This window comes from Lepus europaeus, chromosome 18 (genome assembly GCF_033115175.1).
Source record: "Lepus europaeus isolate LE1 chromosome 18, mLepTim1.pri, whole genome shotgun sequence".
NCBI classification, from domain to species: Eukaryota; Metazoa; Chordata; class Mammalia; order Lagomorpha; family Leporidae; genus Lepus; species Lepus europaeus.
The window spans coordinates 37,850,655-37,867,964 of record NC_084844.1 but is presented as its reverse complement, the minus strand read 5'-3'; the positions used below and the strand labels follow the sequence as shown (position 1 = coordinate 37,867,964).

The 17,310-nt window shown below is 50.4% G+C and overlaps 1 protein-coding gene across 4 annotated transcripts in view; it reads right to left on the bottom strand.

The window, feature by feature from the left end:
* Positions 1-15,488: 15,488 nt before the first annotated feature.
* Positions 15,489-17,310, bottom strand: part of TADA2A (transcriptional adaptor 2A) — a 56,684-nt gene continuing 54,862 nt past the window's right edge. For all 4 annotated transcript variants that reach the window (XM_062215785.1, XM_062215786.1, XM_062215784.1 and 1 more), the window contains one exon: positions 15,489-16,350. In XM_062215785.1, coding sequence (XP_062071769.1) covers positions 16,165-16,350 — 186 coding nt within the window. In that variant the 3' untranslated portion in view covers positions 15,489-16,164. The remainder of the gene's footprint in view (positions 16,351-17,310) is intronic.

Below are 17,310 nucleotides of genomic sequence, written 5' to 3'. Positions count from 1 at the left end.
ACAGAAATACACTGGTACCTGATGGGCCAGAGGACCAGTTAGTCACTCACAAAACACCCAAGCACATTACGGGCAAAGAGCAAGAACGCGAGCTCATAAATTCAAGGCTGACACCACTGCAGGAATGTAAATTGGTGACAACCACTTTGGAGAAAAGGCATCAACCAATAAAGCCGGGGATGCGCCCACGCGGCCCACAACTATTCGTAATTGCCCCAGACCAGAAATAACTCAGATGTCTATCAACAGTGAACAGACAATTTGTGGCATGGTCATACAATAGTGAACTACAGTCACAGGCAACACAGCTGAATCTTCAAAAACAGCACGCTGAAGAAATTTAAGCAAACAAAAAAGTGTGTGTGTGTGGGATGGTGACTCAAAAGGAGGAGAATCCTAAAGAACACCTATTTTGATTCTATTTGCATAGAGGTGAAAAACAAGCAAATTAAAACTAGCATGCTTAGAGATTTAATTGTAGGAGATAAAAACTTTAGAAAAAGAAGTGATTTCCTTAAACTCAGGGTAGTTACTGGCCAGGTCACATGCCGGAGAGCTGGGCCAGGAGGAGCGTGGCCTGCGAGATGGCCATCCTTGTGTTTTCTTTAAAGCAACTCAGCAGGTTACCCATCTATTTTATACCTGTGTCCACAATGAAAAACGTTAATGTTGCTCTCCAGGAATGGAGAACATGACAACAATGGTGGCCACTCTGAGGAAGCAGCACTGGCTCCCTGAATGTCACTATCAGCCTGTCCCCTTCCTACAGGCAGGGGCCTGATTTGCCTCCTACCCTGGTACTCAGCACAGCACCTGTAGCACGGTCAAAGCGCTCAATAAACGTTTACTGTACAAATCCACACGTCCCTGTCATGAATGTTATTTTCACTCATTGCCTGAAGTGACTGTTCTCAGCTGTGCCCACATTAACACTTTGCTGTCTTCGTCTTCACCCCAGGGAAGCTTTCGTAAGTAGGAAAGCTGCCACTTTAAATGTTAGCTCTGTAAGTTTATACCCAGGCCTCTCCCTGGGTATGAACTCCCTGCCTTCCACTCCCTATCATGCCTCCTTACAAGCAAAGACAAAAACACTACTGGCTCTAAGCAATTCCAAAAAGCTCATATTTGCCTGTGAGAGTAGAGCCTAGGACTGCAATGATTCAATGATTCTGAAGAAGTTTAAGAAAAGGTCATTTTTGCCCAATGGCCTAAGCAACACAACATGCTGACAGGGTTAACAGAACATTGCATCCTTTAAAAAAACAAACAAACAAACAAAAAAAACATGCCACTTGTTCCGAACACAAGCCAATCTCTAAGAGTAGGGCCACTCAATCTAAAAATGAATTGCAGTTTAAAAAAAGTCGGTGCAGACATTTAAGAAAATGCTGCAAAAAGTCTAAAAGGATCCACACGCAGTGACTTTTGAGAAAGATGCCTAAAAGGTTTTAACCTTATTAGTAAAGGTTTACTTTTTTTAAACAGAGAATGATTAACACATTTCTCATGATATCAACAAAAAAGCACTTGAACCCACCTTGCCTTTAAAACAAAACTCCAAATGCAAAGGAAAGCACCAGCCAACCTCCCCTAAAGCTCATCTTTTAACCGTCCGCGTTTCTGCTCCGGTTCTAAAGGATTTCGCCGAGGTCCACACCCGGCCAGTACCAACACACCCTGGGGCCACTGTAGAGTAAGACAGACAGCGTACCTGCGGCCAGCCAGCAGCCAGGACTTCCGACGAGAACCCCGCCGGCACGCCGTTCAAGACTCGGGACCGAGGCAACTGTTTCCCATTTTATGGGGGAAAGCCAAAAATACCCAGCGCCGATCTCTCCTCCCCCAAGCGTCAGAAGATGAGTCAGAGCCGGGGGCAGGAGCAGGGCCCGCGTGTCAGGGCGCCGCGCGCGGCCTGCCTGCTCCCGGGAATCCAGGTGCGGCTCAGGTGCCTCGGGCAGAGGAGGGCGGCCGCTTAGTCCCGGAGCCCCCGGGAGCCCACGACCCGCAGCGCATCTTCCAGACTCCCGCCCGCAACTGCCCCGAGAAGCGGCACCTCCGTGGCCCCGGGCTGGGACTTGGCCCGAGTCCCCGTGGCAGACCCGGACCCCGGCAGGGGGGACCCCCCACACACACACACACACACACTCCCCCGTCCGGACTGGCGACACCCGCGAACCCTGGCTTCAGCCTCTGGGCCCACAGTCCTCTCTCCCTGAGTAAAGTTCGCTCTTCCTTGGTCAAACGCGACGGCGAAGCTCTCCACCTGACTCTTAGAAAACCGTAATGGGCGGCTAACGAGCTCACACAAGCTAAACGCCTAGAGGTCCCGCCGCCTGGAAAGTACAAGGGGAGGTTCTTAAAAAAAAAAAAAAATCCCTACACGGAAAACTGTATTTGCCAGCGACTCCCCCTTCGCCTTGCCTCCGGGATGCCCCGTTACCATAACACTGGCGGGCACCCTTGGCGACATCCACCGAAATACAATGTAGTTATACAATCCACTTCGGGCGGCCACGCACACAGCTGCCCGCGCACACGCACAACCCCGCTTCGCGCCCGAGCTGGGGCGGGGAAGGACCGCTGCTAGCACCCGGAGAAACCCGCGCGTGCAGCACCGGGCGCCGCGCCAGGCAGGGCGCCCCTGCCCCCCGCGCGCACCAGAAGCCGGGGGAGATGCCCAAGCCGCCGCGCCCGCCCCGAGGATGAGGCCGGAGAGGCCGCGGCCGGGCCGAGAGCCAGGGTCAGCAACCAGGATGCTGGCGACCGAGCGTGCGGTGCGGAGTCCCGAGGCCGCCCCGCACCCGCCCGGGGGAGCAGCCCGGACCTCTCCGGGCCGAGCGCGCGCTGCGGAGGGCCCGCGCCTCCCCTCCTCGCGCCACCCGCAGAGGTCGGGAGAACCGCCCCGGAGCAGGTGCGGGCGCCGGCACAAAGTTTTCCGACACGGAGGTCTCGCGCGGGCCCCGGCTCCCCCAGGACCCCCGGCCCCGCCGGCGCGCGGTCGCACCCGGCCCGCCCCCAGTGCCCCCGCCCGGCAAGCTCCTACCGGCTCCGCCGACTCGCGCCTGGGCTCCGTCCTCCGGCGCGCTTCCCGGCTTCTGCGGGCCGGCCGCCGCGCGCGCGCCCCGCCCCCGCCCCTCCGCCCGCGCCCGCGCCCGCGCCCGGGGCGGGCCGCGCGCACGCTCCCTGCGCCCCGCCGCCGGCTCCGGGGGGGGGGGGGGCGCTGGGCGCGTGGGGCGGCGCGCGTGCGCGTGCGCGGCGGCCCGGGAGCGCCTCAGGCCCGGGGTCCCGGCTGCCGGCCCCTGGCTTGTCACGTGTTTACGACTCCTCTTCCCCACCGTGCGTCGTGGCCCTGACGGGCTGGAGGAGGGGGTGCTGTGTGTGTGTGTGTGTTTGGGGGTGTGAGAGGACCGGGGGTCAGAAAACCGCCCCGGCACAAAGGCGGGAAGCCCGCCGTGGGCGCCCGGGCTCAGGGGGAGAAGTGCCCGGCGGCTGCGGAGTGAGTCCCGCCCGCTCTGGCTCGGGCGGTGTCCGGTCCGAGGCCCAGACGGGGGCGTCCTCACGGCCGTCGCCGCCGGCTCCGAGACCCCAGCCCGTGCCCCCGTGGCCTCCTCGAGCGCCCCTCCGAGTGAGGGTCTTTCCCTGAGGGCCGCGCCTCGGGCAGGTGAGCCGACGCCCAGGGGACCCCCGGCTCGGCGTCGTCGCTGCGGGGCGCTGGCGTGGGAGCCGCTGCCCGGTCCGGGGGTCGCCGCCGCCCCCGACATCTGCAACCCCGAGCTCCTCGCCGGCTCCAGATCGGCGCTGGCCGAGCCGAGCCGGAGTCACGCTGCGGGGGCTGGGCCATCTAAAAGTTTTGTCCGCTTCCCGGATAAAAATGTAAGATCAGAGGCACCTGGGTGACCACCCCGGGGGCGCTTCTTACAAAGGCACAGGCGGGAAAGACTTCTGTTGGCCTTCCTGAGAACAGAGCTTTAGAAGTGAGGCAAAGTGAGCCTCTCTCTGAAAGCGACGCGGAACACGACGCGGGGTGAAACACGGGTTCACGTCTTGCCTCGCATAGGCGTCTTGTCCTGGGCATTCGCGTAGTGCCGTGTTTTTGACACGCCAACCCGAAAATAGCCAGATCTCGAATTGGAGTGACTGTGTGCTGCCTCCTGCTGCCGCTCGCCCAAGTCCTTCCTCAGTCAGTTCCGTGACTCAGCAGCACAAATAGCTCCATCCCTCTCCGGAGTCCGGCCTGTTGGGCACGCAGCAGAAGGCGGCTTTCAGAACGAGCCACGGGCTAGGGACCAGCAGCAGGCCACGTTCACGGATGACGGCCAGCGGGCTGTGAAGCATCCTGCCTTCGGGGGACGGGGAGTGGCGTGGGCTCCCCGTGAGTGTGAGGCGTAAAGATTTAGGGATTAAGGAAAGCGGGAAGAGTGCTGAGGTCAGTGAGCCTAGTTCTTGACTGCTTAAGTAAATGCCTGTGGGGATGAAGTGCTTGATGCCTTTGCAAAATGAGAAAGTGTGGGCTTCCATGGACCCCTAAAAAAAATTAAAAACCGAAGACTAGAAGGCATTCTCTTCTAGACTTGCTGCACTGCCCAACGAAGTGCTAAGCCACATGGGATCTCCCCTGTGCAGTGCAACAGCAGCGACCAACATGGAAATGTAGCTAGGCATGGGATTTCTTTTATTTTGTTCTATTTCAACCAGTTTAAACTGTGGCTAGTGGCTATTTTACTGGATAGCGTATTTCTAGGCTATAGTTTCTTCTCCGAGGCAACTATTCAGATGGAGAAATATTTTAGAGGCTGTTTGCTACAAAAGCATAATTTGTGCCCAGAAGGTTTGGGTCCTCCTGACCCAACTAAGTAAACGGTGCTTCAGAGCAGGGCAGCATCTGTGCACGCGCGAGCTGATCAGATTAGACACAGTAAGCACAGGGTGGGAACGTCTACTCTGCTTAGCTCTGGGTGTCCGCCTTTCTGAGAAGATCTTCTTAGCTGCTTGGGCAATGACTACTCTTTAATCAGACTTCTGGAGGTCCCTATACTGGCATCTTCCACTCCTGTTGTGGCCTCCTATTAACAAATGAGCGGCAGCGTGGCTCTGTCGGAATTGGGGCAGCAAGGGGCAGCATTCCCCAGTCTAGACGTTTGATTTCAGGATGCCAGGCTCACAGATGTCTCCAAGGCCTGCTTGCTACTACCTGTAATTACACCTTACGTACAATTGATGGCTATAAAAATGCAACATCCCCTGGGAGAAGTAAATTTTTTCAGCTGCTGCCCTTTGGCAAGTTTGAGAGGGACAGTGGTCACTAGGTACCTGAGAGAATTCTATAAATGTGTAAAAGATAAAAAGAACTAGCAGGATAGGCGTCTCAAAACTATTTACTGCAAAACTATTTACTCAAAACTATTTATTACAGAAGTTTGCCTAAGTCTTGTGCTATTTCACAAGATGTAAGATAACACCTTACATGGCTGTCATAAGGTTAACTCGATTTTATTACATGTAAAATACTTCAACTTCTATTAGAGTTTTCAGAGTCCTCATAAAATTTACTTTTCTGGGGTTGGTGTCGTGGCATGGTGGGTAAAGCCGCCACCTGTGACACCAACATCCCATATGGGTGCCGCTTCAAGTCCTCCCTACACTTCTGAGCCAGCTCCCTGCTAATGGCCTGGGAAAAGCAATGGAAGATGGCTCAAGTACGTGGGTTGTTGTACCCATATAGGAGACCGTGAAGAAGCTCCTGGCTTTGGTCTGGCCCAGCCCTGGCCATTGCAACTATCTGGGGGAGTGAACTAGCAGATGGAAGATCTCTGTCTCTTCCTTTCTCTCTGTAACTGTGCCTTTCAAATAAATAAGTTTTTTAAAAAATATTTTTCCAGGGTTGGGCATTTGGCAGCGTGGTTTAGGTGCCACCTGGGACACCTGCAGCCCACACTGGAGTGCCTCGGTTTGAGTCTCGGCTCTGCTTCCAGCTCCAGCTTCCTGCTGATTCATACCCTGAGAGCAACAAGAGATGGCTCAAATGCCTCATCTCTGCCAGCTACGTGAGACCCAGATTGAGACTGAGGCTCCTGGCTTCAGCCTGGCCTGGCCCTGGCTGCTGCAGGCATTTGGGGAGTAAACCAGAAGATGGAAGATCTCTGCTTCTTTGCCTTTCAGATAAATAAAATTAATACAATTAAAAAATATATTTTTTTCCAGTAAAAAAATAAATAAGTGGGCCTGTTAGGCACATCATTAAGGACCACTTGGGATGCCCATATCCTATTATCAGCGTGCCTGGTCTGAGTCCCAGCTCCTCGCTTCCAATTCAGCTTCCTGCAAATGTGTGCTCTGGGAGGCAGCAGACAAAGGCTCAAGTATTGGGTCCCTGCCACCTACATGGGAGACACGGGTTGGGTTCTGGGCACCTAGCTTTGGTCTGGCTATTGCAGGCATTTGGGGAAATGAACCAGCTATTGGAAGATCTCTCCTTTTCTAGTTCTTTCAAATAAAATGAAAATTAATTGTATCAAAGAAAGGATACAGAGGCCACCATTGTGGCAGAGCAGGTTAAGTTGCCATCTGTCAGCATCCCATATAAGTGCTGGTTTGAGTCCCAGCTGTTCCACTTCCCATCCAGCTCCCTGCTAATGTACCTGGGAAAGCAGCAGAAGATGGTCCAAGTCCCCTGTGTCCCTGTACCCACATGGGAGACCCAGATGGAGTCTGGCCCTGCCCAGGCTGTTGTGGTCATTTGAGGAGTGAACCAGGGAATGGAAAATCTCTCGTTGTCTCTCTTTCTCTCTCTCTCACTTTGCCTTTCAAATAAGTACATATTAAAAGAAAAAAATAATAGAGGAAAAAAAGCACCCAAGCACCTCCATCATAATTTTATTACTTAAAAATAATGATTAGTACCTGGATTTTTTGGTCTTTTTCCTATACAAGATTTTAAAGTTTTCTTTACATAATTAAAATAGTGTACAAACAACATTGTAAGCTGACATAAACTTTTTGAGGTAGGCATTAGTTGACGGAATATTACAACATGTCTAGGGTAACAATGTAAATTTTAAATCTGTCTGCATTTTATGCCCTTAATTCATCCCTAGGGCTGAGGCAGTGATGCAGTAATGAGAATTCAAGACAAACAACATCCTTGCAAAAGGCACCTGTTTTACATTTGGGTCTTCCAGATCGTAGTGCCCCTCTGTGAGCTTTTACCATTATATGTGTGGTACAAGAAAATACCAAAGGCTCAATGGGAAAAGAAAGAAGGGAGGCACCAGGCATGTTCTTGTCTCATTTAATCGTCACCACACCCAGGCAAGTAGGCATTATCGGCCACACTTCAGACATGCAGGGTTAAGAAACTTGCCCAAGATGAGGTTGGTGTATTGGTTTAGCACGTAAAGCCCCCTCTGGTGATGTTGGCATCCCATGTGGGCACTGGTTTGTGTCCCCACTGCCCCAGTTCCAATCCAGCTCCCTGCTAATGGCCTAGGAAAAACAATGGAGGAAGACCCAAGTGTTTGGGCCCCTACTTTCCGTGTAGGAGACCTGGCTGAAGCTCCTCGCTTCTGGTTTTGGCCTGGCTCAGCCCTGGCCAGCAGTTGGAAGATCTGTCTCCCTCCCTCTCCTCCCCTCCTTTGCATCTGTAACTCAGACTTTCAAAATAAAAAAATCTTTAAAAAAATTTCTGTGTACAATAAAATGTATTCATGTATTTAAAAAAAATATTTTTTAGCTGCTTAAAAGGCAGGGCAACAGAGAGAAAGAGAGTGAGAGAGCAAGAGCTTCCATTCACTCACTAGTTCACTCCCCAGATGCTCAGAACAGCCAGGGCTGTGTCAGGCCAAAGGCAGGAGCCTGGAAACTCCATCTGGGTCACCTACATGGGTGGCAGGGACCAAGCACTCTTCTGCTGTCTCCCAGGATGCATTAGCAGGAAACTGGATCGGAAGCAGAGTCACTGGGACTCAAGCTACTACTTGGATATGACCCACCTGAAAAATATTTTTTAAATAAACCATTTAAAAGTGGAGAAATGGAGACATAAAATACTTCCTTCCAGGAGTTGGTTACGTTTGGTGGTAAGCATACCAGAAGTGGTATGAGACACACAAGTACTTTTAAAAACATCCAAGGTAATGACTGCTGCTTTGCATAATTTCTTGCAACACCAGAGAGAAAAAAACCTGGTCCCAGAAGTAGTAAAGGTCCAAACCAGTCCAGAAGCCTGGAGGCTTCTACTCGAGTTATAAACTGCCAGGCTGCTGACTGTGCAACAGGAAGCAGAGGTCTGGGAATGGTAGGGTAGCAGAGGTTCCCAGGCTGGTTGAAAGGCGACATGTAGCCTAGTGTGTTGCTCATCTGCTCTTTGCGTTGCCAGATAGTAACAAGTCTGCTACAGGAAGCCAGGAGCCTCAAATACATTCTTCAGCAGAACCAAGATGTACATGTTGTTGTAGACACTTCCTTGATGCAAACAATGTCTCCAGAGCCCTGGGGCAGTGTCTGGCTACATCCTGGATGCCTATTAGGGGTATCACCTTTCATCAGAGGCCCTCTAAGCTCCTGGGCTCCTACATCCACCTCATTCTGCCACATGTGCTAGAAATCAGTTGCCTACTTCCCTCTCCCCCTTCCCCCAACCTCCTAGTTTCCATGGAAATGCAACAGTTTACTCCCCACCCACCCCCAACTCGAAGCCATGGTTATTTTTAACTGAAAAACTCTGAGCCAGGTCACAGCTGGGATCTGGATGCTGCAATGACGTCTGTAGCCACCCTTCTCTCCCACAAACGCCTTCTCTTCTGCAGTGGCTGAGGGCGGCGGTACTCCTGGGAGATTTTGCTCTTAAAAGCATTTTTGCTTTGCATCATGAGATTAAAACCCACTTGGATCTGACAAGTGTCCTGGATCTGAAGCTATGCTCATCCAGCCACGGCAAAGCCAGGTGAAGATGACTGGAGCCTAGATACACGGGGGCTCCAGGAATGGCTTTATCTGCTGTAGCTTGCCCTAGGTTAAAAAGTGACTTCTAAGAAGGGACATTGTGTGGAAGAGCCATGGCCCCACCTCTCCAAAGCAAACAGCAAATTCCCAGGATGCTGCTGCCCCCTCCTCGGCTGCTCAAAGTTCAGCTCAGTTCACCCTCCTCCAAGGCCCTTGAGAGCTGATGTCATCACGGCACTCTGAACCTTTCACTCTTTTTCAATACATTTTGGGGAAAAGCTATTAAATAACCCTGAAAATGGCCCTTTTCATCTTTGAGGATTTCCTAAGATTAGCAACTGAAATAAACACATGAAACTCTTTAGCCCCAATTCAAAATCAGTTTTTTTTTAAAAGTGACATTAAGTTCTGGAGCCCAGACCCCATTTTTATTTTTTAATTCACGTTTTCAAAGAATTCCTTAAATGAAGGGTGGTAACAGAGGGAACAATCCAAATCAGTAGTGCTCAGCGAGAGAGAAGAGAGGCATAGGTCATTCCAAACAACTTCAGAAACGGGGTGTACCCCTGGCATCCAGCTCTCTGAGAGGAAGAGAAATGCTTTAAAGTTGGCACTTAGCTGTGGGTTCACTGAATAAGGGTGATGACAGCATTTCAGCATTTTTGCTTTAATAAAGTGTTGGTTTCTCTTTTTTTAACAGGCAGAGTGGACAGTGAGAGAGACAGAGAGAAAGGTCTTCCTTTTCCGTTGGTTCACCCCCCAAGTGGCTGCTGCGGCCGGCGCACCGCGCTGATCCGAAGCAAGGAGCCAGGTGTTTATCCTGGTCTCCCATGGGGTGCAGGGCCCAAGCACTTGGGCCATCCTCCACTGCGCTCCCGGGCCATAGCAGAGAGATGGCCTGGAAGAGGGGCAACCGGGACAGAATCTGGCGCCCCGACTGGGACTAGAACCCGGGGTGCCAGTGCCACAGGTGGAGGATTAGCCTATTGAGCCCGGCGCCGGCTAAAGTGTTGGTTTCTTAAAACAACAATAAGGTCTTCTTTCCACACTTCTTAAGATGCTGATTCTGGGGCCAGCGCTGTGGCACAGTGGGTTAACATCCTGGCCTGAAGCACCGGCATCCCATATGGGCGCGGTTCAAGACCCGGCTGCTCCACTTCCGATCCAGCTCTCTGCTATGGCCTGGGAAAGCAGTGTAAGGTGGTCCAACTCCTTGGGCCCCTGCACCAGTGTGGGAGACCTGGAAAAGGCTCCTGGCTTTGGATTGGCACAGCTCCGGCTGTTGCAGCCAATTGGGGAGTGAACCATCAGATGGAAGATCTCTCTCTCTCTCTCTCTGCCTCTCTGTGTAACTCTGACTTGCAAATAAATTAAAAAAATTTTTTTTTTTTTTAAAGATGCTGATTCTGTTTAACTTTGGACCAATACAGGATAATTAGGGTGGCATCTGGAAGTTTCTTGTCACATAAGGATCTCAGGGTAGACCAAGGCAAAATGAATTGCTTGGTTAAAAACAAGAGATGAGGGGCTGGTGCTTGGTACAGTGGTTAAAATGCCCTTTGGAATGCCACATCCCACATCGGAATGCGTGGGTTCAGGTCCCAGCTCCATTTCTGATTCCAGCTTCCTGCTAATGCACACCCTGGAGAACATACGATCGACCACTCAAGTGGAATGAAATAGTAGATGGAAGGTGTCTTTCAGCATTTCAAATAAAATGAATAAAAATCTTTTTAAGTTTGTGAAAAATCTAACTTAATTAAAAAGACATGCTGGGGGCCGGCGCTGTGCCACAGTGGGTAAAGCTGCCACCTGCAGTGCTGGCATCCCATATGGGCGCCGGTTCTAGTCCCAGCTGCTCCACTTCCGATCCAGCTCTCTGCTATGGCCTGGGAAAGCAGTAGAAGATGGCCCAAGAGTCCTTGGGCCCCTGCATCTGCGTGGGAGACATCGAAGAAGCTCCTGGCTCCTGGCTTTGGATCAGCACAGCTCCGGCTCCAGCCGTTGTGGCCATGTGGGGAGTGAACCAGCAGATGGAAGACCTCTCTCTCTCTTCTCTCTGCCTCTCCTCTCTCTGTGTAACTCAGACTTTCAAATAAATACATCTTAAAAAAAAAAAATAGAAAAAAAGAAATGCTGAATGAGATCAGTTCAACCAAATGATAGTGTGGTGACACAGAAATCCATCCCCTGAGCTCAAAAACAGAAAGTACGTGCTTCAGACTCAATTACGCAGTCCTGAAAGACAAGCCTGGCATGGCAAAGTCTGGCAGTACAGGGATCCTCAGCGCCAGGCCTACCAAGTCTGGCGATGCCTGTGGCTGTCAGTTCTGGGTTTAAGCTTTCGGTGGACCTTTTGTCTGCATTCTCACCTCCAGTTCCTGATTCCTGCTCTCAACAGGGAGCAGGGCCTGGTACACAATGCCTAAGGACGAATTAACTCCTCCTGACAAAAGATGTCAGATGCAAGACCTTCATTCTTCCCTTAAATACCTAGGAGTGCGATTTGGAACCTTAGTCAATCATACCAGAGGGCAGTGGACCCTCTTTCACTGCGGACACCTCAACTGCAGGAAGCCAGGGCAACGAGGAAACAGAGAACCCCAGGCCACAAGATATGGAAGTGCCTTCCACCTCCAGCCACTGCCACTCATGCCCTCCCCAGAGGCAGCACGCTAACAGTTCAGTTCTTCCGCACCCGAGTATTTCAAAGACACTACTCAGCATCCAAAGAACCTCCCAGCTAACCCCTCTTACTACTGTGCTCAACCCCAGTCACATGTGGATGGCAGTGTGGCTGCTACTACCCAGACGCTTCTCTGACATCATGTTCAATTTCACCCCAAAGAATTGCTTACCATGTCTGAATAAAGAGAAAGTTTTCACTTTAGCTGGGCCACTTGCTACACAAGGCCACAGACACGGCGGGGCCACACTCTTCCAAGGCTGGGCCTTTCCAGCAGAGCTGGGAGGGGTTGGCTGCATCTGGCTAAGCACACAGGAAAGCACAGCAGAGCTTCCAGATCCATCTCTCTCACCTCTTAACTTCTAGGAATTCAGACAAATGAAAATCCAGATATGTGTAAGTTGTGCTAAAGGTGTGTGTCATTGCCAATACACAATAATACAGTATATATCCAGAAGGTATCTACCATGACACCCTTAAAGACAAATACATGATGGTCTAGAATGCTGTTTAGAACACGTCCCACTCTCTTGCCTAGAGGTGAGTCAAAGCGTTTGTTAGGGATAAACAGGAACCAGTTTTACCAAGCAGCCGTGTAATTTGGGCCTCTGATTCTTCACCTTGGAGATTCCAGCTTCCTGGTTACACTGACTTACCAACTGGGATTCTGCTGTAACTGACCGATGCCTTGCGGTTTCCCCTCTGCCCGCTGACCCACCAGCTGAGGCAGACTACAAGGACTGGCTCTCTGAGGCCAGGTTTTAGAAAAATGAGGGAGGGAAGTAAGCAACAAAAGGATGGAAACCAGAACTTGGGACAGGATAAACAGCATTTGTGTGAACAGGTCTCTAAGAAGAGATGGTCTCAGTCTTTTTAAATTTTTTTTTCCAGATTTATTTATTTACTTGAGAGGCAGAGTTACAGATAGAGAGACGGAGAGACAGAGAGGCCTTCCATTCATGGTTCACTCCCCAAATAGCTGCAATGGCTGGAGCTGGAGCCAGGAGCTTTTTCCGGGTCTCCCACGGGGATGCAGGGGCCCAAGCACTTGGGCCATTTTCTACTGCTTTCCCAGGCCATAGCAGACAGCTGGATCATAGAGGGAGCAGCTGGACTCGAACCAGAGCCCATATGGGATGCTGGCACTTACCTACTAAGGCCACAGCACTGGCTACCTCTGATTTCTTAAATGTTGATGTTCATCTACTTGAAAGGAAGAGCAAGAGAGAGAGAGACAGAAAGGTATCTGCCATCCATTTGCTCATGCCTCAAGTGCCTGTACCGCAGGGGCTGGCCAGGAACCCAGAACTCCACCTGCATCTCCCACGTGGGTGGCAGGGGGCCGAGCACTTGGGCCATCACTGTTGCCTCCCAAGATGCATCAGCTGGACTGGAAGCGGAGCAGCTAGGATTTGAACTGGCATTCAGATATGGGATGCAGGCTTGCCAGTGGAAGCTTAATCTACTGTGCCACAACAGAAAAAGTCATCATGTAGAAACAGACTTGTTCTGTATTTCCCACTACTGGGAGAGGAGGATATGTAGACTCCAGCAGAAACCTTTAGTGTTAAATTCAGTAAAAGGTCTTTATTCATGCTGCTGAGTTTAAGTTCTCCCTCTTCGGGGTAATCTGGCTCAGGAGAGGCTTCTAACAGTGTGGTTGGTTTATGTCCAACCCGATCTATGAGCAAAGGTGAGAGATTTTTTTTTTTTAATTTGAAACGCAGAATTACAGAGGCAGAGAAAGAGACTTTCCATCTGCTGGTTCATTCCCCAAATAGACGCAATGGCCCAAGCTGGGCCCATCCAAAGCTGGGAGCCTGGAGTTTCTTCTGGGTCTCCCATATGGGTACACGGGCCATCTGCTGCTTTCCCAGGCAAACGGGCAGCGAGTTGGATAGGAAGTGGAGCGGCCAGGACTCATACCAGCGCCCATATGGGATGCCGGCACTGCAGGCAGCGACTTCACCCACTATGCCACAGTGCTGGCATGTTTTTTTAAAAGCATTTGCTAGCTCTGGGTTTTCATTTCTGAAGAATGATCTTGTCTAGGTGCTAAGAACATGGAAGGAAATAATTACAGCCAGCCACATCAAATATCAGTGAGCATTTTTCTATTATAAAGGCAGTATGCCTTGACCTTTTTTTTTTTTTTTTTTAAACAGGAAGAGTCAGACAGTGAGAGAGAAAGACAGAGAGAAAGGTCTTCCTTTTTCCATTGGTTCACCCCCCAAGTGGCTGCTACAGCCAGCACATTGTGGCCCACACACTGTGCCTATCTGAAGCCAGGAGCCAGGTGCTTCCTCCTGGTCTCCCATGCGGGAGTGCTTGGGCCATCCTCCACTGCACTCCCGGGCCACAGCAGAGAGCTGGACTGGAAGAGGAGCAACCGGGACAGAATCTGGCGCCCCAACCAGGACTAGAACCCAGGGTGCCAGCACCGCAGGCGGAGGATTAGCCTAGTGAGCTGCAGTACTGACCTGGCTTGACCTTTAAGAAGCCCACTGAGGGGACCAGTGCCATGGTGTAGCAGGTACAGCCGCCACCTGCAGCTCCCTGCTCCTGGTTTCAGACTGGCCCAGCTCTAGCTGTTGTGGCCATTTAGAAGTGAACCAGTGGATGGAAGATCTCTCTCCCTCTGTCTCTCTGTAATCCTGCCTTCTGCCTTTCAATAATAAGTTAATCTTAAAAAAAAAAAGAAAGAAAACCCACTAAGGTTACAAAGTTTTATATTTTGCAGTTAAACTTGCCAAAGGAATAATAATCCTATTGTGTAAAATCTAGTCATTTGAAATTACAGTCTTATATTCTATCACTATTTTCAAGTGTGCCATTTTCCTCATCAATTGATTCCCCATCACTTTTCCAAAAGCAACTGGTTCCAAGGTTTCCATCAGACAGTCCTCCCATCCTCCCCCTCAGCTATCACAGCTGCCCCTGGCGTTCTAGCCAAATAAATCTCTTGGCACTGTTTTCTTTCCTCCCACTGCTGCCTCCACACCGTCTCCCACCCCCTATGTCTGGAACAGTCTCCTGCTTCCATCTGCCATTCCTCTATCTTATTATTGCCTCAAAAGCCCACCTCTCTGGAGTCCCTCCTCACTGAAGGAGTCTTCAAACCACAACAGACCCCACCTGACACTGCTGTCTCATCCAACGTAAGTTTGCATAGAGGTGACCTCCCACGGACGAGAGGCAATCCTTCATGACCAGGGAGCCTGATGGTGGTGGCGGAATCCATTCTCTAAGAAATAAGCCATCCTTCTCACAGAACCGAAGTCCTCCACCTGAATGCCTCAGATCCTAAGAGTGTCCTTTTCATTTCTCTTTCCCAAGATGAGGAGCAGTTATTATTTACATCAGTCACCAGTGTGAGCAGATGCTTCCAATGAGGAACAGAGATTTTAACTGGACGTTTGACTGCTGGAGGAACTGAAGAATTCATCAGCTATCAGACGCGACTGGTGCCGAGTCTACGGGCAACTTCGCTTCAGACGGAAATGAGATAGCCATGACTATGAGTTCAGCTTCTTGTTCTGCAGAGAGGCTTGAGGACCAAGGCTCAGATGTGGTGGGGCTACTCACCCTCATATCTACTGAGTCTCATATAGGAAGCTGCTCTCCTTCTGTTTTTAAAGCAGCTTTTATTGCAGGCTAGCCTTTCACCACTGAGAAACGAGGGTTCCGGTGTCAATCCAAGCAAAGCTGAGGTTAGTTGCATCACCTCCATCCTCAGGGGCCTGGTATCCTGGGAAACCCAGGGTAAGGACAGGGTGAGTCCAGGACACACATGTCAGCAGAGACAGTGCAGCGTGATGCGGCGGGCGTCCAACACCCTAAGAATATTTGACACACCCACAAATTAAATAGCAAAACATTTTTAATCCATTAATTCTAAAAATAACAGAGACATTTTATATCCGGTGCCACCTCCTCAAAAGTCTACTGCAGATTCGACAGCCAGACGGCAAAGTACAAAGCCAGACATTAAAGTCAAAAACGCAGTTTGGGACAAGACCTTCACGGGGAGACTTTCCTCCACTTTGCCCTTAAATCTAAGTCGTCACTTTAAAAATCCTTACAAGGAAAGAGAAAACTTTCGCATGCTCTGGAAGCTTTTCTCCTTATTTAAAATCCATCTGCAGTTTGAAGGCAAAACAGACGACTGCAAACTTAGCCCTCAAGTGCAGGGATCTGAGCTGGACCTCTGACTAAAGACTGGGTTTGGTTCTACTTCTACCAACACTGTGATGTGAGGTACTACGGTTCTTGTTTTAGTTACAAGAGGTGCTAGGAATGAATGCCCACTCACATTTAATAATAGCATATGTAGCACACAACTCTGCAGTGCAACACTAACAAGAGGAGTGTTTAAAGGAGGGTGGAAGAAAAGCAGATGTTAATCCAACTTCAGGGGTTCCTTTGTCCTTCCCCCCTTTTCTGAACTCAGCTGGCAAACAAAGCTCTCGAGGGCCACATAGTCCTGTGGCTCACTACATTCCAAACATCTGACTTCTGATTCCAAGCCCTGTAGAGTCTCAGGCTTTAGTGATGTATCCTTCTCGGATGAGGAAATCATAGATTTTCCGGGTTTTGTTGACGTCTATCTTGATGAGTGCTCTTGCCTGTGCCAGTCTCAAGCCTCCTTGCTTGTTACATTCATTCAATAGAGCAGATTTATATTCTAAATAGGCTCCAGGGACCAACCTCACCATCTGACAGAGCTGCAAGACATGGCAAATTTAATAGACATTAATGTCGCTCATTCTTATAATTTAATCCAGCAGGTATAGAAAAAAAAGTGACATCAACCTCCAACTATTTATAGGACCTGTTGGGTGGCTGGGCCACATTCCATTTAGTCTCTTCTCTGGAGAGAACACTGCCTAAGGATAGACACCCAGGAAGAAAAGCCAGGGTGTGATGCTAGAAGAGCCTTTAGCCAGGGAAGGCTGCTGAGGGGCCTGCACTGTTAGGAAATACGAGGATGTGTTCCTGAGGAGCAGCCTAGCTCACGCAGGAGTCAAGCACTGAATGCCCGGGGAGGGGCCAGCACCATGCGAGATCAGGAACGGGCCTCAGGGCACAGTGTGAGCACGGGTGCCAATACCAGGGTTCTCAGGTGTGATCCCATTATTCCTCGTGTCAGCATAAAGCAGTAGTCCCTTCTTAGGAGGGAAAGGCGATACAGAGACCTTGCTAAAAGGTGGCCACTTTAACTGTTAAAAATCTAGAAAACTGGTTCAATTCCAGTTCACCTGTCATTACCCAACAACGAGCAGTCTGAGGTCATCATTATGTAGGGAAAGATAGAAATGCTTGAAATTCCAAGCCATTCAATGTTTGAATCAGACTGCCCTGTGACCTTCTTCAGCAATATGTGGATGTGACAAACTTCCTTCTATTAGCACACCACTCCTCACTGTTCCTGATGGATGAAAGCTAACAGTAGCCCCTACATGGGGACCCTTGCTCATCATCTGACATGATCATTAGATCATTAGAACTCAGTGGCAGGGAAACTGAGCAAGGGAGCTGTAAAAGAACAAAAGAGAAATCCTCTCTTGGAATGGACTTTCACAGCTGATACACGTTCTTTTGAAAACTCTTGGCGATCCCTCTTGTTTCAGAAATAGCCAAAAAAATGCTAAGATAATTGGTGGCTGCAATGGGAAAGGAAAGTG